This window comes from Arabidopsis thaliana, chromosome 4, assembly GCF_000001735.4.
Source record: "Arabidopsis thaliana chromosome 4, partial sequence".
NCBI lineage: Eukaryota > Viridiplantae > Streptophyta > Magnoliopsida > Brassicales > Brassicaceae > Arabidopsis > Arabidopsis thaliana.
The window spans coordinates 16,211,644-16,229,629 of record NC_003075.7 but is presented as its reverse complement, the minus strand read 5'-3'; the positions used below and the strand labels follow the sequence as shown (position 1 = coordinate 16,229,629).

Here is a 17,986-nt window from a genome sequence, read left to right as displayed (position 1 = left end):
GTAATGCTGTTTCTATTAACGGTTAATGGACGATATATTAATTGACTAATTTTCCAAAACCATGATGCTAAAATTTCATAAAGTAAAGTAAACTATGTTGAAGATTTTGTTTGTTAATTAAACATATCTAGACCATAATATATAAGTAGAATATATTGGAGATCCTTATAATCATCATCAGCAACACAATTTGTTTAGTTCCGCAATGAAGCTACTTCTGCTTCTTCTTCTTGCCATCTGCGGTCTCTGTCTATCAAGTTGTTCTCCATCTTATCTTACGATATTCTTGTTATTATGTTAAATCTACTATAAAGTTATGATTTTCATTCTTTTTGAATCTCAAGTTCTGATTTTCTTTGCCATATATATATTTTCTGATTGTAACTAATGCGAAAACAACTTTTGAATCTAGCTGTTATTACCAATGAAAAAAGTGAATTAATTTTTGTATGACAACGATTCTAGGGTGTGAAGAAACGTTCGTACCTTATGATTACTCGGCAACAATAGAGGCAAGCAATTCTCTGTTTATTAGTCTTTCTTCATACATGTTCGTTGGAAAGTGATCTTGTTCTTATTAATTTTTTTTATTTTGTTGGTGTAGTGTTTAGAGAACCCTTATAAACCACAGTACAATGGAGGAATCATCGTGAATCCTGAGCTACAAAATGGTTCACAAGGCTGGTCAAAATTCGGAAACGCCAAAGTCGAATTCAGAGAATTTGGTGACAATCACTATGTTGTTGCCAGACAGAGGAATCAATCTTTTGACAGCGTCTCACAAACAGTTTATTTGGAAAAGGAACTTCTCTACACTTTCTCTGGTAAACATAATTTCGTGTTTCTTGGAGCATACTCTTCAGAATTCATTTGATTTTTTTATTACTATTCTTGTAGCTTGGTTACAAGTAAGCGAAGGAAAAGCTCCTGTGAGAGCTATTTTCAAGAAGAACGGTGAATATAAGAATGCCGGTTCGGTTGTTGCTGAATCCAAATGTTGGTCTATGCTCAAAGGTGGTCTCACTGTTGATGAATCTGGTCCTGCTGAACTCTACTTCGAGGTATGTTTATACACAAACATACTCCTGGTCCTCCTCTCCATTGTTTGTCTGCGTTTATGAATTTTGCAAGCTGCTTTAAATTTTACCTATGACAATTCTTATTTCCCTGGTCATGTGTAGAGCGATGACACAATGGTTGAAATTTGGGTGGATAGCGTCTCGTTGCAACCATTCACACAAAAAGAGTGGAACTTTCACCAAGAGCAGAGCATTTACAAGGCGAGAAAAGGAGCCGTGAGGATCAGAGCCGTTGACAGCGAAGGCCAGCCAATACCAAATGCAACAATTTCCATCCAACAAAAAAGACTAGGATTCCCATTCGGGTGCGAAGTAGAAAAGAACATACTTGGGAATCAAGCATACGAAAACTGGTTCACTCAAAGGTTCACAGTGACGACTTTTGCAAACGAAATGAAATGGTACAGCACAGAAGTTGTAAGAGGCAAAGAGGATTACTCAACGGCTGACGCGATGTTGCGATTCTTCAAGCAGCATGGGGTTGCTGTACGTGGCCACAATGTTTTATGGGATGATCCTAAGTATCAACCTGGATGGGTGAATTCTCTGTCTGGTAACGACCTCTACAACGCTGTAAAACGAAGGGTTTTCTCGGTGGTCTCGCGATATAAAGGCCAGCTTGCGGGTTGGGACGTTGTGAATGAGAATCTCCATTTCTCCTTCTTTGAGAACAAGATGGGTCCTAAAGCTTCTTATGACATCTAGGAGATAACGCATGCCATCGATCCAAGGGCAACACTGTTTATAAATGAATTCAATACATTAGAGGAACCTAGGGATCCAGTTTCTACTCCAGCAAGGTATTTACAAATGCTTAAGGAGCTTCAATCTATTCGGATTTCCGGGTATATTCGGTTAGCGATTGGTCTTGAGTCTCATTTCAAGACTCCTAACATTCCGTACATGAGATCAGCTCTTGATATTCTTGCTGCCACCGGTTTGCTTATTTGGCTAACTGAGATTGACGTTGAAGCTCCTCCCAGTGTCCAGGTAATTCATATCCTCTTATACAAGTAGGGCAAAAGTCACAATTTTCGAATTCCCGTTTATCCAACCCTATTGATTTGGAGTTTTGAGCATTTGTAACTTGTCTAATGTTTGAGTTTCTTGTAGGCCAAGTACTTCGAGCAAGTTCTAAGGGATGGCCATGCGCATCCGCAGGTGAAAGGAATGGTTGTGTGGGGAGGTTATTCACCATCAGGTTGCTACCGAATGTGCCTCACCGATGGAAACTTCAGAAACCTACCCACTGGAGATGTGTGGACATGTTGCTACGTGAATGGGGAGGACTTCGCAGCCAAACAACAGGTGTAACTGATGCTAATGGGTTCTATGAAGCTTCACTTTTTCATGGTGACTATGATCTCAATATTTCTCATCCTCTCACTAATTCAAGCGTTTCTCAATGCCTTAAGTTGATTTCTGATGACTCCTCCTCACAGACCCAACCATCTCTTTTTGTCTTTCGTGTTTGAGACGATAAGTTTATAACTACTTTGTATTTGAGTAGTTTGACTCTTAGTGGCAGCAGACAGTGTGAAGAAACTCCCATGGGATATCCTATCCATGACCATGAGATCGTTAGGTTGGTTTTTATAGTTTAAGTCTTTAAGCTTTGATATTGTAATAGAATGATCATAATAGTGAACTTCCTCTAATTAAAAAAAAAAATGAACTTCCTCTTAACTATTTCGTTGAATCTTTGGAAATGGAGCTATTGAATCATTTAAATTTTCTTTAGTTAAACTTTGCTTGAGATTAATTTTTGTACTTTTCTAAAGCTATTTCAAATATCATTCATTTAGTTCCGACCAAAATAAAAATAAAATATCATTCATTTAATTTTATTATTTTTATTATTAAGGTGTGCTGACATAGTATAACATCAATTTTCATCAAAACAAACAAAGAAACAGAAAAATATTAATGGAGCGAAATAACTTATATTTTTGACCCAATATTTATGTCAAATTTGCTGGAAGTTCGACCATACGAATTTTTTTGTGTGGTTGAAACCGGAATATTAATGGAAGCAATATTTGGGTAACATTTAGGTTTTTTGAAAATTTTAGGATATGATTTACGTATTTTATTTACTTGCATTATATTTGAAGTTTGAACAGACATATCTATTGACTATTGACTACATTTGCTTTCCATATTTGGCCTCCGTGCAATAAAGGATATTATTTGAGAGTTTTTCCTAGATTTGATATGCTGCTTTTTCTGTTAACGGATAATGAACACGTGTGACAATTTCTTGTTTGAAGACAAAGTGTGGTGGAAGAAAAAAAAAAAACGTGTGGTAAAAGTTTCATAAAAGTATAGTCAATATTTATTTATTTTGTTAATTGTTACCTAAAAATGTACAATATATATCAGAAACCCCTTAATCATCAGCAAAACTTGTGATTCTTGTTTACCACAATAAAAAAAAAAAAAAAAAAATCCTGCAATGAAGCTTCTACTGTTGCTGCTTGCCTTCTGCTGTCTATCTCTATCAAGTTGTTCTCCATCTTATCCTATGATTTTACTTTCTTTTTTTTTCTTCTTCTTTTGATAAACGATTTTTTTTTTGTCTAAAATGATTTTATTTTACTATATTCTTGTTCATATGTTAAAGTGTCTTGAGAAAAGGTTCTAGTTATTTTCCCCATAATTTATCTTTTTCTGTTAGTCCACAAGAAAACTTTTTGAATCTTTTTCTCTGTTATATTTTCAACGGGCCGGGGAAAAGAAATTCTAATGTTTTTTTTTTTACGTGTAAACGTTTACACTTTTCAGGGTGTGAAGAACAATCCGTCCCTTATGATTACTCGGCAACAATAGAGGTAAGCAATGCTCTGTTCGTTCAGACATTTTTTTTTTTTTTTTTTTTAATGTTCATTAAGACATGGTCATTTGAAATTCTGATTACATTTTTTGTCTTGGTGCAGTGTCTAGAGAACCCTTATAAACCACAGTACAATGGAGGGATCATCGTGAATCCTGACTTGCAAAATGGTTCACAAGGCTGGTCACAGTTTGGAAACGCCAAAGTCGATTTCAGAGAATTTGGAGGCAATAAGTTTGTTGTTGCCACACAAAGGAATCAATCTTCTGACAGCATCTCGCAGAAGGTGTACTTGGAAAAAGGAATTCTCTACACTTTCTCTGGTAAAAACAATTTTGAATTTGTGTTTCTTGAAGCGCACTCTTTATAACTTCATCTGATGTATTTTATGTTATACTTGTAGCTTGGTTACAAGTGAGCATAGGAAAATCTCCCGTGAGCGCTGTTTTCAAGAAGAATGGTGAATATAAGCATGCCGGTTCGGTTGTTGCTGAATCCAAATGTTGGTCCATGCTGAAAGGTGGTCTCACTGTTGATGAATCTGGTCCTGCTGAACTCTTCTTCGAGGTATATCTCTGTACACAAACATACTCATTGTCTCCATTGTTTGTCTACATTTCTGCATTTTGCAAGCTACTTTATACACCTATATATGGTGATCCATTATCCCTTTTTCATGTGTAGAGCGAGAACACAATGGTTGAGATTTGGGTTGATAGCGTCTCTTTGCAACCTTTCACACAAGAAGAGTGGAACTCTCACCACGAACAGAGCATTGGCAAAGTAAGAAAAGGTACCGTGAGAATCAGAGTCATGAATAACAAAGGCGAGACGATACCTAATGCAACCATATCCATAGAACAGAAGAAACTCGGATACCCATTCGGGTGCGCGGTAGAAAACAACATACTTGGGAATCAAGCATACCAAAACTGGTTCACTCAAAGATTTACCGTGACAACTTTCGGGAACGAGATGAAATGGTACAGCACAGAAAGAATAAGAGGGCAAGAGGATTACTCGACAGCTGACGCGATGTTAAGTTTCTTCAAGAGCCACGGGATTGCTGTACGTGGGCACAATGTTTTATGGGATGATCCTAAGTACCAACCTGGATGGGTGAATTCTCTGTCTGGTAACGACCTCTACAACGCTGTGAAACGAAGGGTTTACTCGGTTGTCTCGCGATACAAAGGACAGCTTTTGGGTTGGGATGTTGTGAATGAGAATCTTCATTTCTCCTTCTTTGAGAGCAAGTTCGGTCCTAAAGCCTCTTATAACACCTACACAATGGCCCATGCCGTCGATCCAAGGACACCAATGTTCATGAATGAATATAATACGTTAGAGCAACCTAAGGATTTAACTTCTAGTCCAGCAAGGTATTTGGGAAAGCTTAGGGAGCTTCAATCTATTCGGGTTGCCGGAAAGATTCCGTTAGCGATAGGTCTTGAGTCTCATTTCAGCACTCCTAACATTCCGTATATGAGATCAGCTCTTGATACTTTTGGTGCCACTGGTTTGCCTATTTGGCTCACTGAGATTGACGTTGATGCGCCTCCCAATGTCCGGGTAACTTAATTATTCTCTTATACAAGTAGGAAAAAAATCATCATTTCAGAATTTTCATTTCCTTCTCTGATGTTTTGTTTTTCTTGCAGGCCAACTATTTCGAGCAAGTTCTAAGGGAAGGCCATGCACATCCGAAAGTGAATGGAATGGTGATGTGGACAGGTTATTCTCCATCAGGTTGCTACCGAATGTGCCTCACCGATGGAAACTTTAAGAACCTACCCACTGGAGACGTCGTGGACAAGCTTTTACGTGAATGGGGAGGGCTTCGCAGCCAAACCACAGGTGTCACTGATGCTAATGGGTTATTTGAAGCTCCACTCTTTCATGGTGACTATGATCTCCGTATATCCCATCCTCTCACCAATTCAAAGGCTTCTTACAACTTTACGTTGACTTCCGATGACGACTCCTCACAGAAACAACCATCTCTATATGTCTTTCGTGTTTGAGAAGCTAAGTTTACAACTACTTTGTATTTGAGTAGTTTGATTCTTATTGGCAGATTAGTGTGTTTTCCATTATAACTTTGTGTGAGGAAACTCCCATGGGATATCCATGAGCATCGTTGGGTTGGTTTCTTATACTTTAATTAAGCCGTGATATTGTAATAAAATTATCAATGATATTGAACTTCCTTTAACTATTTCGTCAAGTATTTTGAGCTCTTGAATCATTACATTTTCTTTATTCGAGTTAATTAAAATAGTAAAATTATTCATTTTTCCAAAGCTAATTCATATATCATTCATTTGTTTATTGATTTTTGCTATTGTGGAATATACTTGCATTATATAAAAACAATTCTATAAAATGAAGATATTAATTAATCCTTTAACAAAAAATATACATTGTATAAAACATCATTTTTCCTAAAAAAAACACCCAGGGAGAACATATTAGGGAAATATTTCAATACAAACTTGTAGTTTTGACCAATATTTACTGTCAAAACGCAGGAAGTTTGGCCAAATTCGTAGAAAATGTAAGATTCCATCAGATTTTTTATGTGGTGTACGCCGGAATATCAATGGAAACAGCCATCTTCTATATAATTTTACAATATAAAATAAAATCGTTTACAAAAGTAATAAAAAAAGTCAATTAAAAGATAAACAAAATAATATTTAAGGTGATACAAAAAAATTATAGTGTTGCCTTTTTTTGTTTTAACTCTGACCAAACGTATCTGTTGACTATTGACTAGAATTTAAGCTATTGATGGCATTTTCTTTCCATATTTGGCCTCCGCGCAAAAAATGAGATTTTCCCAAGAGTTAATATGCAGATGTAAACGGAGGTTAATATCTTCTTTTTTTCTGAAAACAAATATGGTAAAACTTTCCCAAAAATAAATTATAGTCAAGATACTTTTTTGTTAATGAAATAAATATACCAAGACCATAAAAAGTATATATTATTGGAAAACATTAATCATCACTAAAAATAAGTGATTCTTTAGTTCTGCAATGAAGCTTCTACTACTGCTGCCTCTTGCTTTCTGCTGTCTTTCTCTATCAAGTTATTCTCCATCTTATTCTTTGATTTTACTATAGCTATACTCTTGTCGTTATCTAAAATGTCCTATATGATTATTATTTTTTCTCTCGCATTTCATGTTTTTCAAAGGAAACCCCTTTTGAATTTTTTATTACGTAGTTATCAATGGGAAAAAAAGAGTTTCTCCAATATTTTTCTATGAAAATGTTTGCAGGGTGTGAAGAAATTCTCGTCCCTTATGACTACTCGGCAACAATAGAGGCAAGCAATGCTCTGTTCATTCAGACATGTTCGTTGGAAACTTTGTTCTGATTCTCTTTTTGTCTTGGTGCAGTGTCTAGAGATTCCTTATAAACCACAGTACAATGGAGGGATCATCGTGAATCCTGATATGCAAAATGGTTCCCAAGGCTGGTCACAGTTCGAAAATGCAAAAGTCAATTTCAGAGAATTTGGAGGCAATAAGTTTGTTGTTGCCACACAGAGAAATCAATCTTCTGACAGCGTCTCACAGAAGGTTTACTTGGAAAAAGGAATTCTCTACACATTCTCTGGTAAAAATAATTCCGTGTTTTTGTTTCTTGGAGCACACTCTCTAAAACTATCATCTGATGTATTTTATGTTATACTTGTAGCTTGGTTACAAGTAAGCACAGGAAAAGCTCCTGTGAGTGCCGTTTTCAAGAAGAATGGTGAATATAAGCATGCCGGTTCGGTTGTTGCTGAATCCAAATGTTGGTCCATGCTGAAAGGTGGCCTCACTGTTGATGAATCTGGTCCTGCTGAACTCTTCGTCGAGGTATATCTATACACAAACATACGCATTTTCTCCATTGTTTGTCTACATGTCTGCATTTTGCAAGCTGCTCTTTCTCAACATATATATGATGATTCATATTTCATTGTTCATGTGTAGAGCGAGGACACAACAGTTGAGATTTGGGTTGATAGTGTCTCTTTGCAACCATTCACACAAGACGAATGGAACGCTCACCAGGAGCAGAGCATTGACAATTCAAGAAAAGGTCCTGTCAGAATCAGAGTCGTCAATAACAAAGGCGAGAAGATACCAAACGCATCCATTACCATAGAACAGAAGCGACTCGGATTCCCATTCGGGAGCGCTGTAGCACAGAACATACTTGGGAATCAAGCATACCAAAACTGGTTCACTCAAAGATTCACCGTGACTACATTCGAAAACGAGATGAAATGGTACAGCACAGAATCTGTAAGAGGCATAGAGAATTACACAGTCGCGGACGCAATGTTGAGATTCTTCAACCAGCATGGCATTGCTGTACGTGGACACAATGTTGTATGGGACCACCCTAAGTATCAATCTAAATGGGTTACTTCTCTGTCACGTAACGATCTATACAATGCAGTAAAACGAAGGGTTTTCTCGGTGGTCTCGCGATACAAAGGCCAGCTTGCCGGTTGGGATGTTGTGAATGAGAATCTCCATCACTCCTTCTTTGAGAGCAAGTTTGGTCCTAACGCCTCTAATAACATCTTCGCGATGGCACATGCCATTGATCCAAGCACAACAATGTTTATGAATGAATTCTATACATTAGAGGACCCTACAGATCTGAAAGCGAGTCCAGCGAAGTATTTGGAGAAGCTTAGGGAGCTTCAATCTATTCGGGTTCGCGGAAACATTCCATTGGGGATCGGTCTTGAGTCTCATTTCAGCACTCCTAACATTCCGTATATGAGATCAGCTCTTGATACTCTTGGTGCCACTGGTTTGCCTATTTGGCTCACTGAGATCGACGTTAAAGCTCCTTCCAGTGATCAGGTAATTCATATTCTTTTATAAAAGTAGGCTATAAAAATCTCAGGTCCATCTTTTTCCCACAATATCTGGTCTCGAATTCTCTTTTTTTCATCCATATAAATATATATATTCTTGAGGTTTTGAGCACTTGGAACGAGTCTAATATTCATTTCTTGCAGGCCAAGTATTTTGAGCAAGTCCTAAGAGAGGGACATGCGCATCCGCATGTGAAAGGAATGGTGACGTGGACAGCTTATGCACCAAATTGCTACCACATGTGCCTCACCGATGGAAACTTCAAGAATCTACCAACTGGAGATGTTGTGGACAAGCTTATACGTGAATGGGGAGGGCTACGCAGCCAAACTACTGAAGTCACCGATGCTGATGGATTCTTTGAAGCTTCACTCTTTCATGGTGACTATGATCTCAATATTTCTCATCCTCTCACCAATTCAAGCGTTTCACACAACTTTACGTTGACTTCTGATGACTCCTCTTTACATACCCAACCATCAACTTTTGTCTTTCGTGTTTGAGGCGCTAAGTTTACAACTACTTTATGTATATGAGTAGTCTGATTCTTAGTGAAAAGTTGTGGCAGATATATAGTCTGTTTTGAATTATACTTGTGTGAGAGGTAACTTTCGTGAGCATCTTTGGGTTGGTTTCCTTAATATATACTAATGGATTTATTATCAATAATATTGAACGTTCTCTAGCTTTTTTTGATAATATTGACCCAACATTAATTGTCAAACTCGCAGGGAGGTTGATCAAATGCGTATGTTTTGGAAACTAATCAAACCACTTACATATAAGCATTATGAAAAGTTTAGACATTAAAATAATAATTTATTTAGCAAACAATTTAATGTATTAGATGACAAAATAAAGACTAACTGATTTGTGGTCATTGGTCAAGCATTGTTGAAGAATTGTTGGGAAATTTTATTTCTTCATATTAGATGAAACATCTCCTTTTTAATGAATAAATAATCAGCAGAATCTACATATCTATCATTTGGTAAAAAGTGACTATAATCCATTTTTTTTTTTGGTCTTTTAAAAATATTTTAGGATATTGTTGTAACTTGAATGGTAGGTGTACGATTTATATTGACCGTATTGAAGTCTATGTAGTTCTTGGCAATTGTGTATTTTATAGTCGTTTCCCATAGGAAAAGAAAATATTTGTATTAAGTATAAAGCCTATTTTCAGTATAAGAATACAGTAGAATCTGACAAGTACCTAAAGCTTTATATAATAAGTTTTTTTTTTTTTGGGATATTTCAGCTTTATATAATAAGTTTTGTTGGGATATTTCAGTTTTAACTGAAAGGAAGATGAACAGCATCAAGAATGGCTTCTTCCTCTGCATGATTTTTCTTCTCTGGTGCCATGTGGATTCAGGGGTTTCCATCGATCCTTTCTCCCATAGCCACTCTCTCAACACAGAGGTATATCAAAACTGATAAAACCTCAATAAAATAGATATATCACAAAAATGATTTTTTTATAGATTTATAAATTCAGACTTTCTAACATTGGTAAATTCTGGTATATACGAATGAAGTGTGTGATGAAGCCTCCACGAAGCAGTGAAACGAAAGGATTATTACAATTTAGCCGCTCTCTCGAAGATGACTCTGATGAAGAATGGAAAATTGATGGAAATGGATTCATTAGAGAAATGGCACAGAGAATTCAGCTTCACCAAGGAAATATTTACAGCTTCTCTGGTAACTATATGTACCACATGCATGCAACCCATTCTCTAGTTTATACAATAATGCATCATCATCATTTCATGGTTTCAGTATTTTTCAGTGTAGAATTGTTTTTTCCAGTTTTTTTTGGTTTAGAAAGTATATTACACAAAATAAAAATAAATAAAAAATCAAGTCGAATCTAATCTAGATTGGTTTGGTACCGTTTGAATTTAGTTTCTATCAACTCGAATGAATTTCAACGATAATGAAATTTGGTTCGGTTCTTGATTCAGGACATGGAAATAAGTAAAATCATTTAAACCAATTTAATGATAATTTCAGTTTGGTTTAAGTTCAGGTCGGTTATGTTTATCTAGGACTAGAATATTGAACATACATCTTTGTTAATGGAAAATACAGCTTGGGTGAAATTGAGAGAAGGAAACGACAAGAAAGTAGGAGTTGTGTTCAGGACAGAAAATGGAAGACTTGTTCATGGAGGTGAAGTTAGGGCAAATCAAGAATGTTGGACTTTGCTTAAAGGTGGCATTGTACCAGATTTTTCAGGCCCTGTAGATATATTCTTCGAGGTACAACACTGTAAATGTGTACTCACATGTTTAGATACATACGTATATTCTCTGTGTTAATGTGGTTTTAATGCGAAAACAGAGTGAAAACAGAGGAGCAAAGATCTCTGCACACAATGTGTTGCTAAAACAGTTTAGCAAAGAAGAATGGAAACTGAAACAGGACCAACTTATTGAAAAGGTAGAAATGATCTCTACATATAAAATTTACATGTATCTCATATTCTGATGAATGAATCCATATAAAATGCTTTGGTTGCCTTGAGCCTTATTTTCTTATATCTATATGTGTGCAGATAAGGAAGAGCAAAGTGAGATTTGAAGTAACTTATGAGAACAAAACCGCAGTAAAAGGCGTAGTGATATCACTAAAACAAACCAAATCATCTTTTCTCTTAGGCTGTGGAATGAATTTCCGGATCCTACAAAGCCAAGGGTACAGAAAATGGTTTGCGTCGCGGTTCAAAATCACTTCATTCACTAATGAAATGAAATGGTATGCAACGGAGAAAGCACGAGGTCAAGAGAACTACACGGTAGCCGATTCAATGCTGAAATTTGCGGAAGATAATGGGATATTGGTTAGAGGTCATACAGTGTTATGGGACAACCCAAAAATGCAGCCTAGTTGGGTGAAAAATATAAAAGATCCGAACGATGTGATGAACGTGACATTGAACAGGATCAACTCGGTTATGAAGAGATACAAAGGGAAGTTAACCGGGTGGGATGTGGTTAACGAGAATCTGCATTGGGATTACTTTGAGAAAATGCTTGGTGCAAACGCTTCGACAAGTTTCTACAATCTGGCTTTTAAGATTGATCCTGATGTGAGATTGTTTGTTAACGAGTACAATACGATAGAAAACACTAAAGAGTTTACTGCGACGCCGATAAAGGTGAAGAAGATGATGGAGGAAATTCTCGCCTATCCAGGAAACAAGAACATGAAAGGAGCAATTGGAGCTCAGGGTCACTTTGGTCCAACTCAGCCTAACTTAGCTTACATAAGATCTGCATTGGATACTTTAGGCTCACTAGGTTTGCCTATTTGGCTTACAGAGGTTGATATGCCTAAATGCCCTAATCAGGTCTGTCATCAACTACCTTGGCTAACAAGAAAGTCTTTTTATTCGTTATCATAAACATAAAATTGGTTGACTAATTCGATTGCTCCATAGGCGCAATACGTGGAAGACATTCTCAGGGAAGCTTACTCGCATCCTGCGGTGAAAGGTATCATAATATTTGGTGGACCTGAGGTGTCTGGTTTTGACAAGCTGACACTTGCAGACAAAGACTTCAACAACACACAAACGGGAGATGTAATTGATAAGTTGCTCAAGGAGTGGCAACAAAAATCTTCAGAGATTCAAACGAATTTCACAGCAGATTCTGATAATGAAGAGGAAGAGGTCTCATTGTTGCATGGACATTATAATGTGAATGTAAGCCATCCATGGATAGCAAACCTATCCACCAGTTTCAGCTTGGAGGTAACTAAGGAGATGGATCAAGACCAGGTGATTAGAGTCGTAATTAGTGCTTGAAATTACAAAAAAAAAAAAAAAAAAAAAAAAAAGTGAGATTATCATACTCAAATAAGACTTGAAAAGTCATCTACTGTAATCCATAAATCAAAACGGCTTCTTAAAGGAAGAAAAGTTTGCCTACTATTAAACTATTAAAAAAAAAAACTGTATGGTCAACTTCTTGAGAAAAATATATCGAAGTATTTCGTCATATAAGAAAATTTAATGATACATCTCTTTTTTTTTTTTGGGTCAAATGAAAAAAACATCTCAATATATATGAATTTGTGTATGTATAAGCATCATCTTTCGTATTCCAACCACACCCACTATCGAGTTAACCAGCCAGACAATGTTGGCAATAGTATGTTGCATTTCGTTCTGCATAATGCATTGGTATCATCAAAAGCAAAAAATATTGTTACCATCCATTGGTATCTCTTAAATGACTTACAAAATTATAATTTTAAAAAAGTGAATAGCAAATGGTCCCTGGGCTAGCGGTCGGCCCACGGCTTGTCACCTTGGCACGCGAGGGTTATGCTCTAACGTAGAGGACGAAACCTGTCGATATATTGCTTAACGGCTATGGTATACTTTTGCTTCTTGGTCGCTTTTACTCCAACCAAACAAAATATTTGCTTCCAAGCGTTTCATTTCAAAATACATATATAACCTCTTTAACTATTACGAGTGAATCATACTTTAGGTACTTTTATTGGATTAGTACCCACGTTGTAAAATAACAGAGGAAAAGAGTTGAGAAAATTTCTAAATAACTGGATTATTTCATCATAGTGTCGAGACATACATGTATATGCTGAAGATCATATCTAATTTTCTAAAATAAAAGATTGTCAAATACTAACAATAAATATCACAATAATCACTAAAGATGCGGGATTCGTATCTCCAACACACTTGGTAGTTAATACACAATTTAGGGGTAAAAAGGTATATTTCGTACGTGTTTACTTCTTGTTCTAGTTTTAAGTTTACCGTACTAGTCTATATATGTAGTTAGTTCTTACATATTTGTTTCGAATTGTGGAATTTGTAGTCATTTTTAATAGGAAAATAAGACATAGTTATCTACAATATAAAGCCTATTCGGTATAATAACAGAGTAGAATCTAACAACCCCAAAGCTTTCATAGATTGGGTTTTGTAGGGATATTTCAGTTTTTACTGGAAGGATCATGAAGAACATCAACAATGGCTTCTTCCTCTGCATGCTTTTACTCCTCTGGTGTTTTGTGCATTCGGGGATTTCAATTGATCCTTTCTCCCCAAGCGACTCACTCAAAACAGAGGTAACCAAAACTGATAAACCTCAATAAATACTAAATAGAAGTGATTTTTTATATATTTATGTAATTAAATTCAAACATTCTAACATTGGTAAATTCTGGTATATACGAATGAAGTGTGTAATGAAGCCTCCACGAAGCAGTGAAACGAAAGGATTATTACAATTTAGCCGCTCTGTCGAAGATGACTCTGATGAAGAATGGAAAATAGATGGAAGTGGATCCATAAGAGAAATGACACAGAGAATTCAGCTTCACGAAGGAAACATTTACAGCTTCTCTGGTAATTTATATGTACCACATGCATGCAACCCACTCTCTAGTTTATATATAATAAATATAATTCATCATCGTTTCATGGTTTCTTGTCTAGTAAGTTACTGTTTCAAACCAGAGATTCTTGAATCTTGATAGTTGTGTTCAGTCTGATTTCAGTGTAATACATAATCGTTTCATTGACCATCCATAGTTTCTTTGTTAATGGAAGTACAGCTTGGGTGAAGTTGAGAGAAGGAAACAATAAGAAAGTAGGAGTTGTGTTTAGGACAGAAAATGGAAGATTTGTTCATGGAGGTGAAGTTAGGGCAAAGAAAAGATGTTGGACTTTGCTTAAAGGTGGCATTGTGCCAGATGTTTCAGGCTCTGTAGATATTTTCTTCGAGGTACAACAACTAGCTATATATGTTTATTCCTATATGTATATATAACACTGCGTCAACCACGGTTTTATGTGGAAGCAGAGTGATGACAAAGAAGCAAAGATTTCTGCAAGCGATGTGTCCCTGAAACAGTTCAGTAAACAAGAATGGAAACTGAAACAAGACCAACTAATTGAAAAGGTAGCATTGATCTTCTGTCATCTGTATAGTTTTAGCCTTTTAGGGTTTTGTTATGGGCCGGCTCAATTAAGCCCGATTCATTGTTGATTTGGCCCATTTGAGGCCTATAATGTTTTTAAGTTAAACTCGGTCTTGATTTTACCCAACGAATCACATCACACAATATACAAAAGAGTACCAATATGTACCATGCTCGGAGAGCCATGGCCGAACTAGCCCGACCTGATTCTGACCAGCCCACCTACTAGCTTTTTTAAGGCCGGTCTGGCCAGTTGTTTTGGGTATTACATGATTTATGTTTATTGCAGATAAGGAAGAGCAAGGTGAGATTTGAAGTAACTTATCAGAACAAAACTGCGGTAAAAGGCGCAGTGATATCTATAGAACAAACCAAACCATCTTTCCTATTAGGCTGCGCAATGAATTTCCGGATCCTACAAAGCGAAGGGTACAGAAATTGGTTTGCGTCGCGGTTTAAAATCACATCCTTCACCAATGAAATGAAATGGTATACAACGGAGAAAGAACGTGGTCACGAGAACTACACGGCAGCTGATTCAATGTTAAAATTTGCGGAAGAGAATGGAATATTGGTTAGAGGTCATACTGTGTTGTGGGATGACCCTTTAATGCAGCCAACTTGGGTGCCAAAAATAGAAGATCCAAACGATTTGATGAATGTGACATTGAACCGGATAAACTCGGTTATGACGAGATACAAAGGGAAGTTAACCGGGTGGGACGTGGTTAATGAGAACGTGCATTGGGATTACTTTGAGAAAATGCTTGGTGCCAACGCTTCGTCAAGTTTCTACAATTTGGCTTTTAAGCTTGATCCTGATGTGACAATGTTCGTTAACGAGTACAACACGATAGAGAACCGTGTAGAGGTTACCGCGACGCCGGTTAAGGTGAAGGAGAAGATGGAGGAGATTCTTGCTTACCCAGGTAACATGAACATTAAAGGAGCTATTGGAGCTCAAGGTCACTTTCGTCCAACTCAGCCTAACTTAGCTTACATGAGATCTGCATTGGATACTTTAGGCTCACTAGGTTTGCCTATCTGGCTTACAGAGGTTGATATGCCTAAGTGCCCTAATCAGGTTTGTCAGCATCTTACCTTGCCTAACAAGAAAGCCTTCATTATCATAATCATTAAAATTTGTTAACTATTTCAATTGCTTGATAGGAGGTATACATTGAAGAAATTTTGAGGGAAGCGTATTCGCATCCTGCGGTTAAAGGCATCATAATATTTGCTGGGCCTGAGGTGTCTGGTTTCGACAAGCTGACACTTGCGGACAAATACTTCAACAACACTGCAACAGGAGATGTAATTGACAAGTTGCTCAAGGAGTGGCAGCAATCTTCAGAGATTCCCAAGATTTTCATGACGGATTCCGAGAATGATGAAGAAGAGGTCTCATTGTTGCATGGACATTACAATGTGAATGTAAGTCATCCATGGATGAAGAACATGTCAACCAGTTTCAGCTTGGAGGTAACTAAGGAGATGGGTCAGCGTCAGGTGGTTAGAGTTGTAATTAATGCTTGAATTCTTTTAAAAATATGTGATATTTTCATAAATTCATAATAATCATATAAAACTTGAAAAGTCTTCTACCATGAATCATAACGTCTTGTACTCATCTTCTACAGACTAATATTGAAGTGTTAATGTTAAAAGAGACATAATTTGTTCGAAGTAAAGCATTTTTTATAAAATCGTGTTTTCTTCCTACCGGATCTTTTCTTGAAAGAAACACACCAATATGTATGTATGTATGTATATATGAAAGGAAGATAAAAAGTGAATAGAACACATGGAGGACGAGAACATCGAAATCGGGAAAGCATAGAAATTATCAGCAATTGAAAAGAGAGGGATCAGAAGGTGACACATTTAAGAGTCTAAAATTGCAAAAGTGTGAAATTGGTCGAAATGCGTGTTGTTGCACGTGCACACATGTGTGAATTTGTTGAACCTTGCGTATTTCTCTTTTTTACGTGCACACGTGCCCACATGCATGCCTGATTTTCTAGCTATTAGAACGGTACAACCCCTTCAATAAAATCAATCAATTTTGTTTTTTTTTCTTAAATTATTTGGACTTACAGAGCATGTGTGCCAAATCAGAGAAGCAATTCCAAAATTTATGAAATTTTCTCACATATCAAATCCATCTATATTATCATCTTATATTCCGATCCCTTCGTTTCGGTTTAGTTTTCTTCATTATATTTAAAAATGAACCAAATCATTATGTTACTTCCCAGTGATATAGAATGAAAGAAAACCTACAATCTTTTTCTAGATTTTTTTGTCAAATGTTTTTTTCTAGAAAATTTATATAATTATTTTTTTTTTGTGCAAAGAAAATTTATATAATTATTACTCTTTTCAAAGCTTAATCATGCTATAATGAAATCAATATATATCTCGTTATCCCAGGTATATAGAGAGTGCCAAATACACGAAAAGGAAGATAAAAGAGAAATAATTAGAGAGATTTTCTTTTCGACAGGAGAGATTTAGGTAAGAATTAAATTAGAGTGTACGAAAGGAAATAAAAAATGCAAAACGAAATGTGAGGACATGTGATCTCATAAAAGCGTAGTCAATAGACCGCTCGGATCTTCTTGTCACCACTTGTCTGTGGAACTCGCTTTGACCCATGCACCATCTAATTATCCCCACTAATACAGTATAAATATACATAATAAGTGAATAATAAACATATAATATACGATCAATGGGTATTTAATTATCTCTTCAAGACTAGTTTTGGAGAATATATATGTCACGTGGGAACTTTTCTATTAGAACGATATTTAATAGAAATCCACGTATTAAGTTTACTCTAGTTAGATATGTGCGTTCTTAATTTATTTTTCTGTAGCCGAAGTATAAATTTTGGCTCTATAAGTTATAACTTGGATTACGACAAAAAAAAAGTTATAACTTGGATTAAATATGAAAAATGCCTAGATACGAACGCTGCATGTCATTCCCATGTTACAAACTGGCATTGTAAGACAAGAGTTAACCAACAAGGCAACAAGATAGATATATGGAATTTTAACCAAAAAAGAAAAAGACTTTATTATGCAATTTAAATCGAGTTCACATGTTGCAGACTTGCAAAGACCGCTTAAGTGAGTGTGCCTAAGAACGCCGACTTATCCATTAGATCTTCTGTAAAAATTTATTTCGTTCATATTAATTTGCCCTAAT

At 36.2% G+C, this 17,986-nt stretch overlaps 4 protein-coding genes, 1 long non-coding RNA gene and 1 pseudogene across 10 annotated transcripts; all 6 read left to right on the top strand.

The window, feature by feature from the left end:
• Positions 1–205: 205 nt before the first annotated feature.
• Positions 206–2,554, top strand: AT4G33850 (annotated as a pseudogene). The gene is made up of 6 exons: positions 206–257; positions 466–512; positions 605–824; positions 898–1,061; positions 1,182–2,069; positions 2,193–2,554.
• Positions 2,555–3,476: 922 nt separating this feature from the next.
• Positions 3,477–6,129, top strand: AT4G33840 (Glycosyl hydrolase family 10 protein). Its single transcript, NM_119541.4, has 6 exons — positions 3,477–3,583; positions 3,864–3,910; positions 4,016–4,235; positions 4,316–4,479; positions 4,597–5,484; positions 5,574–6,129. The coding sequence occupies exons 1-6, from the start codon at positions 3,535–3,537 to the stop codon at positions 5,934–5,936; spliced, it is 1,731 nt and encodes a 576-aa protein (NP_195110.3). The 5' UTR covers positions 3,477–3,534; the 3' UTR covers positions 5,937–6,129.
• An 819-nt stretch (positions 6,130–6,948) lies between these two features.
• On the top strand, positions 6,949–9,441 carry AT4G33830 (Glycosyl hydrolase family 10 protein). The gene is made up of 6 exons (NM_119540.3): positions 6,949–7,005; positions 7,199–7,245; positions 7,319–7,538; positions 7,620–7,783; positions 7,901–8,788; positions 8,947–9,441. Exons 1-6 carry the CDS (start codon positions 6,954–6,956, stop codon positions 9,304–9,306), a joined length of 1,731 nt encoding a protein of 576 aa, NP_195109.2. The 5' UTR covers positions 6,949–6,953; the 3' UTR covers positions 9,307–9,441.
• Positions 9,442–10,104: 663 nt separating this feature from the next.
• Positions 10,105–12,626, top strand: AT4G33820 (Glycosyl hydrolase superfamily protein). Its single transcript, NM_148395.2, has 6 exons — positions 10,105–10,228; positions 10,345–10,510; positions 10,901–11,070; positions 11,153–11,251; positions 11,367–12,161; positions 12,252–12,626. Exons 1-6 carry the CDS (start codon positions 10,115–10,117, stop codon positions 12,618–12,620), a joined length of 1,713 nt encoding a protein of 570 aa, NP_680761.1. The 5' UTR covers positions 10,105–10,114; the 3' UTR covers positions 12,621–12,626.
• A 201-nt stretch (positions 12,627–12,827) lies between these two features.
• AT4G08855 lies at positions 12,828–13,220 on the top strand. The gene has a single exon (NR_142235.1). It is a non-coding gene; the product is annotated as an other RNA (long non-coding RNA).
• A 99-nt stretch (positions 13,221–13,319) lies between these two features.
• AT4G33810 (Glycosyl hydrolase superfamily protein) lies at positions 13,320–16,456 on the top strand (the record flags this gene model as incomplete). 5 transcript variants are annotated; one of them, NM_001342235.1, is made up of 7 exons in its annotated part: positions 13,320–13,556; positions 13,760–13,915; positions 14,030–14,195; positions 14,405–14,574; positions 14,653–14,751; positions 15,060–15,854; positions 15,941–16,456. In NM_001342235.1, the coding sequence occupies 6 exons, from the start codon at positions 13,802–13,804 to the stop codon at positions 16,304–16,306; spliced, it is 1,710 nt and encodes a 569-aa protein (NP_001329678.1). The 5 variants fall into 5 exon arrangements, with proteins under 5 accessions (NP_001329678.1, NP_001329681.1, NP_001329679.1 ...); NM_001342237.1 differs by having other exon boundaries at positions 13,333–13,556; positions 13,751–13,915; positions 15,941–16,440; NM_001342236.1 differs by having other exon boundaries at positions 13,333–13,915; positions 15,941–16,440.
• Between the last annotated feature and the right edge of the window lie 1,530 nt (positions 16,457–17,986).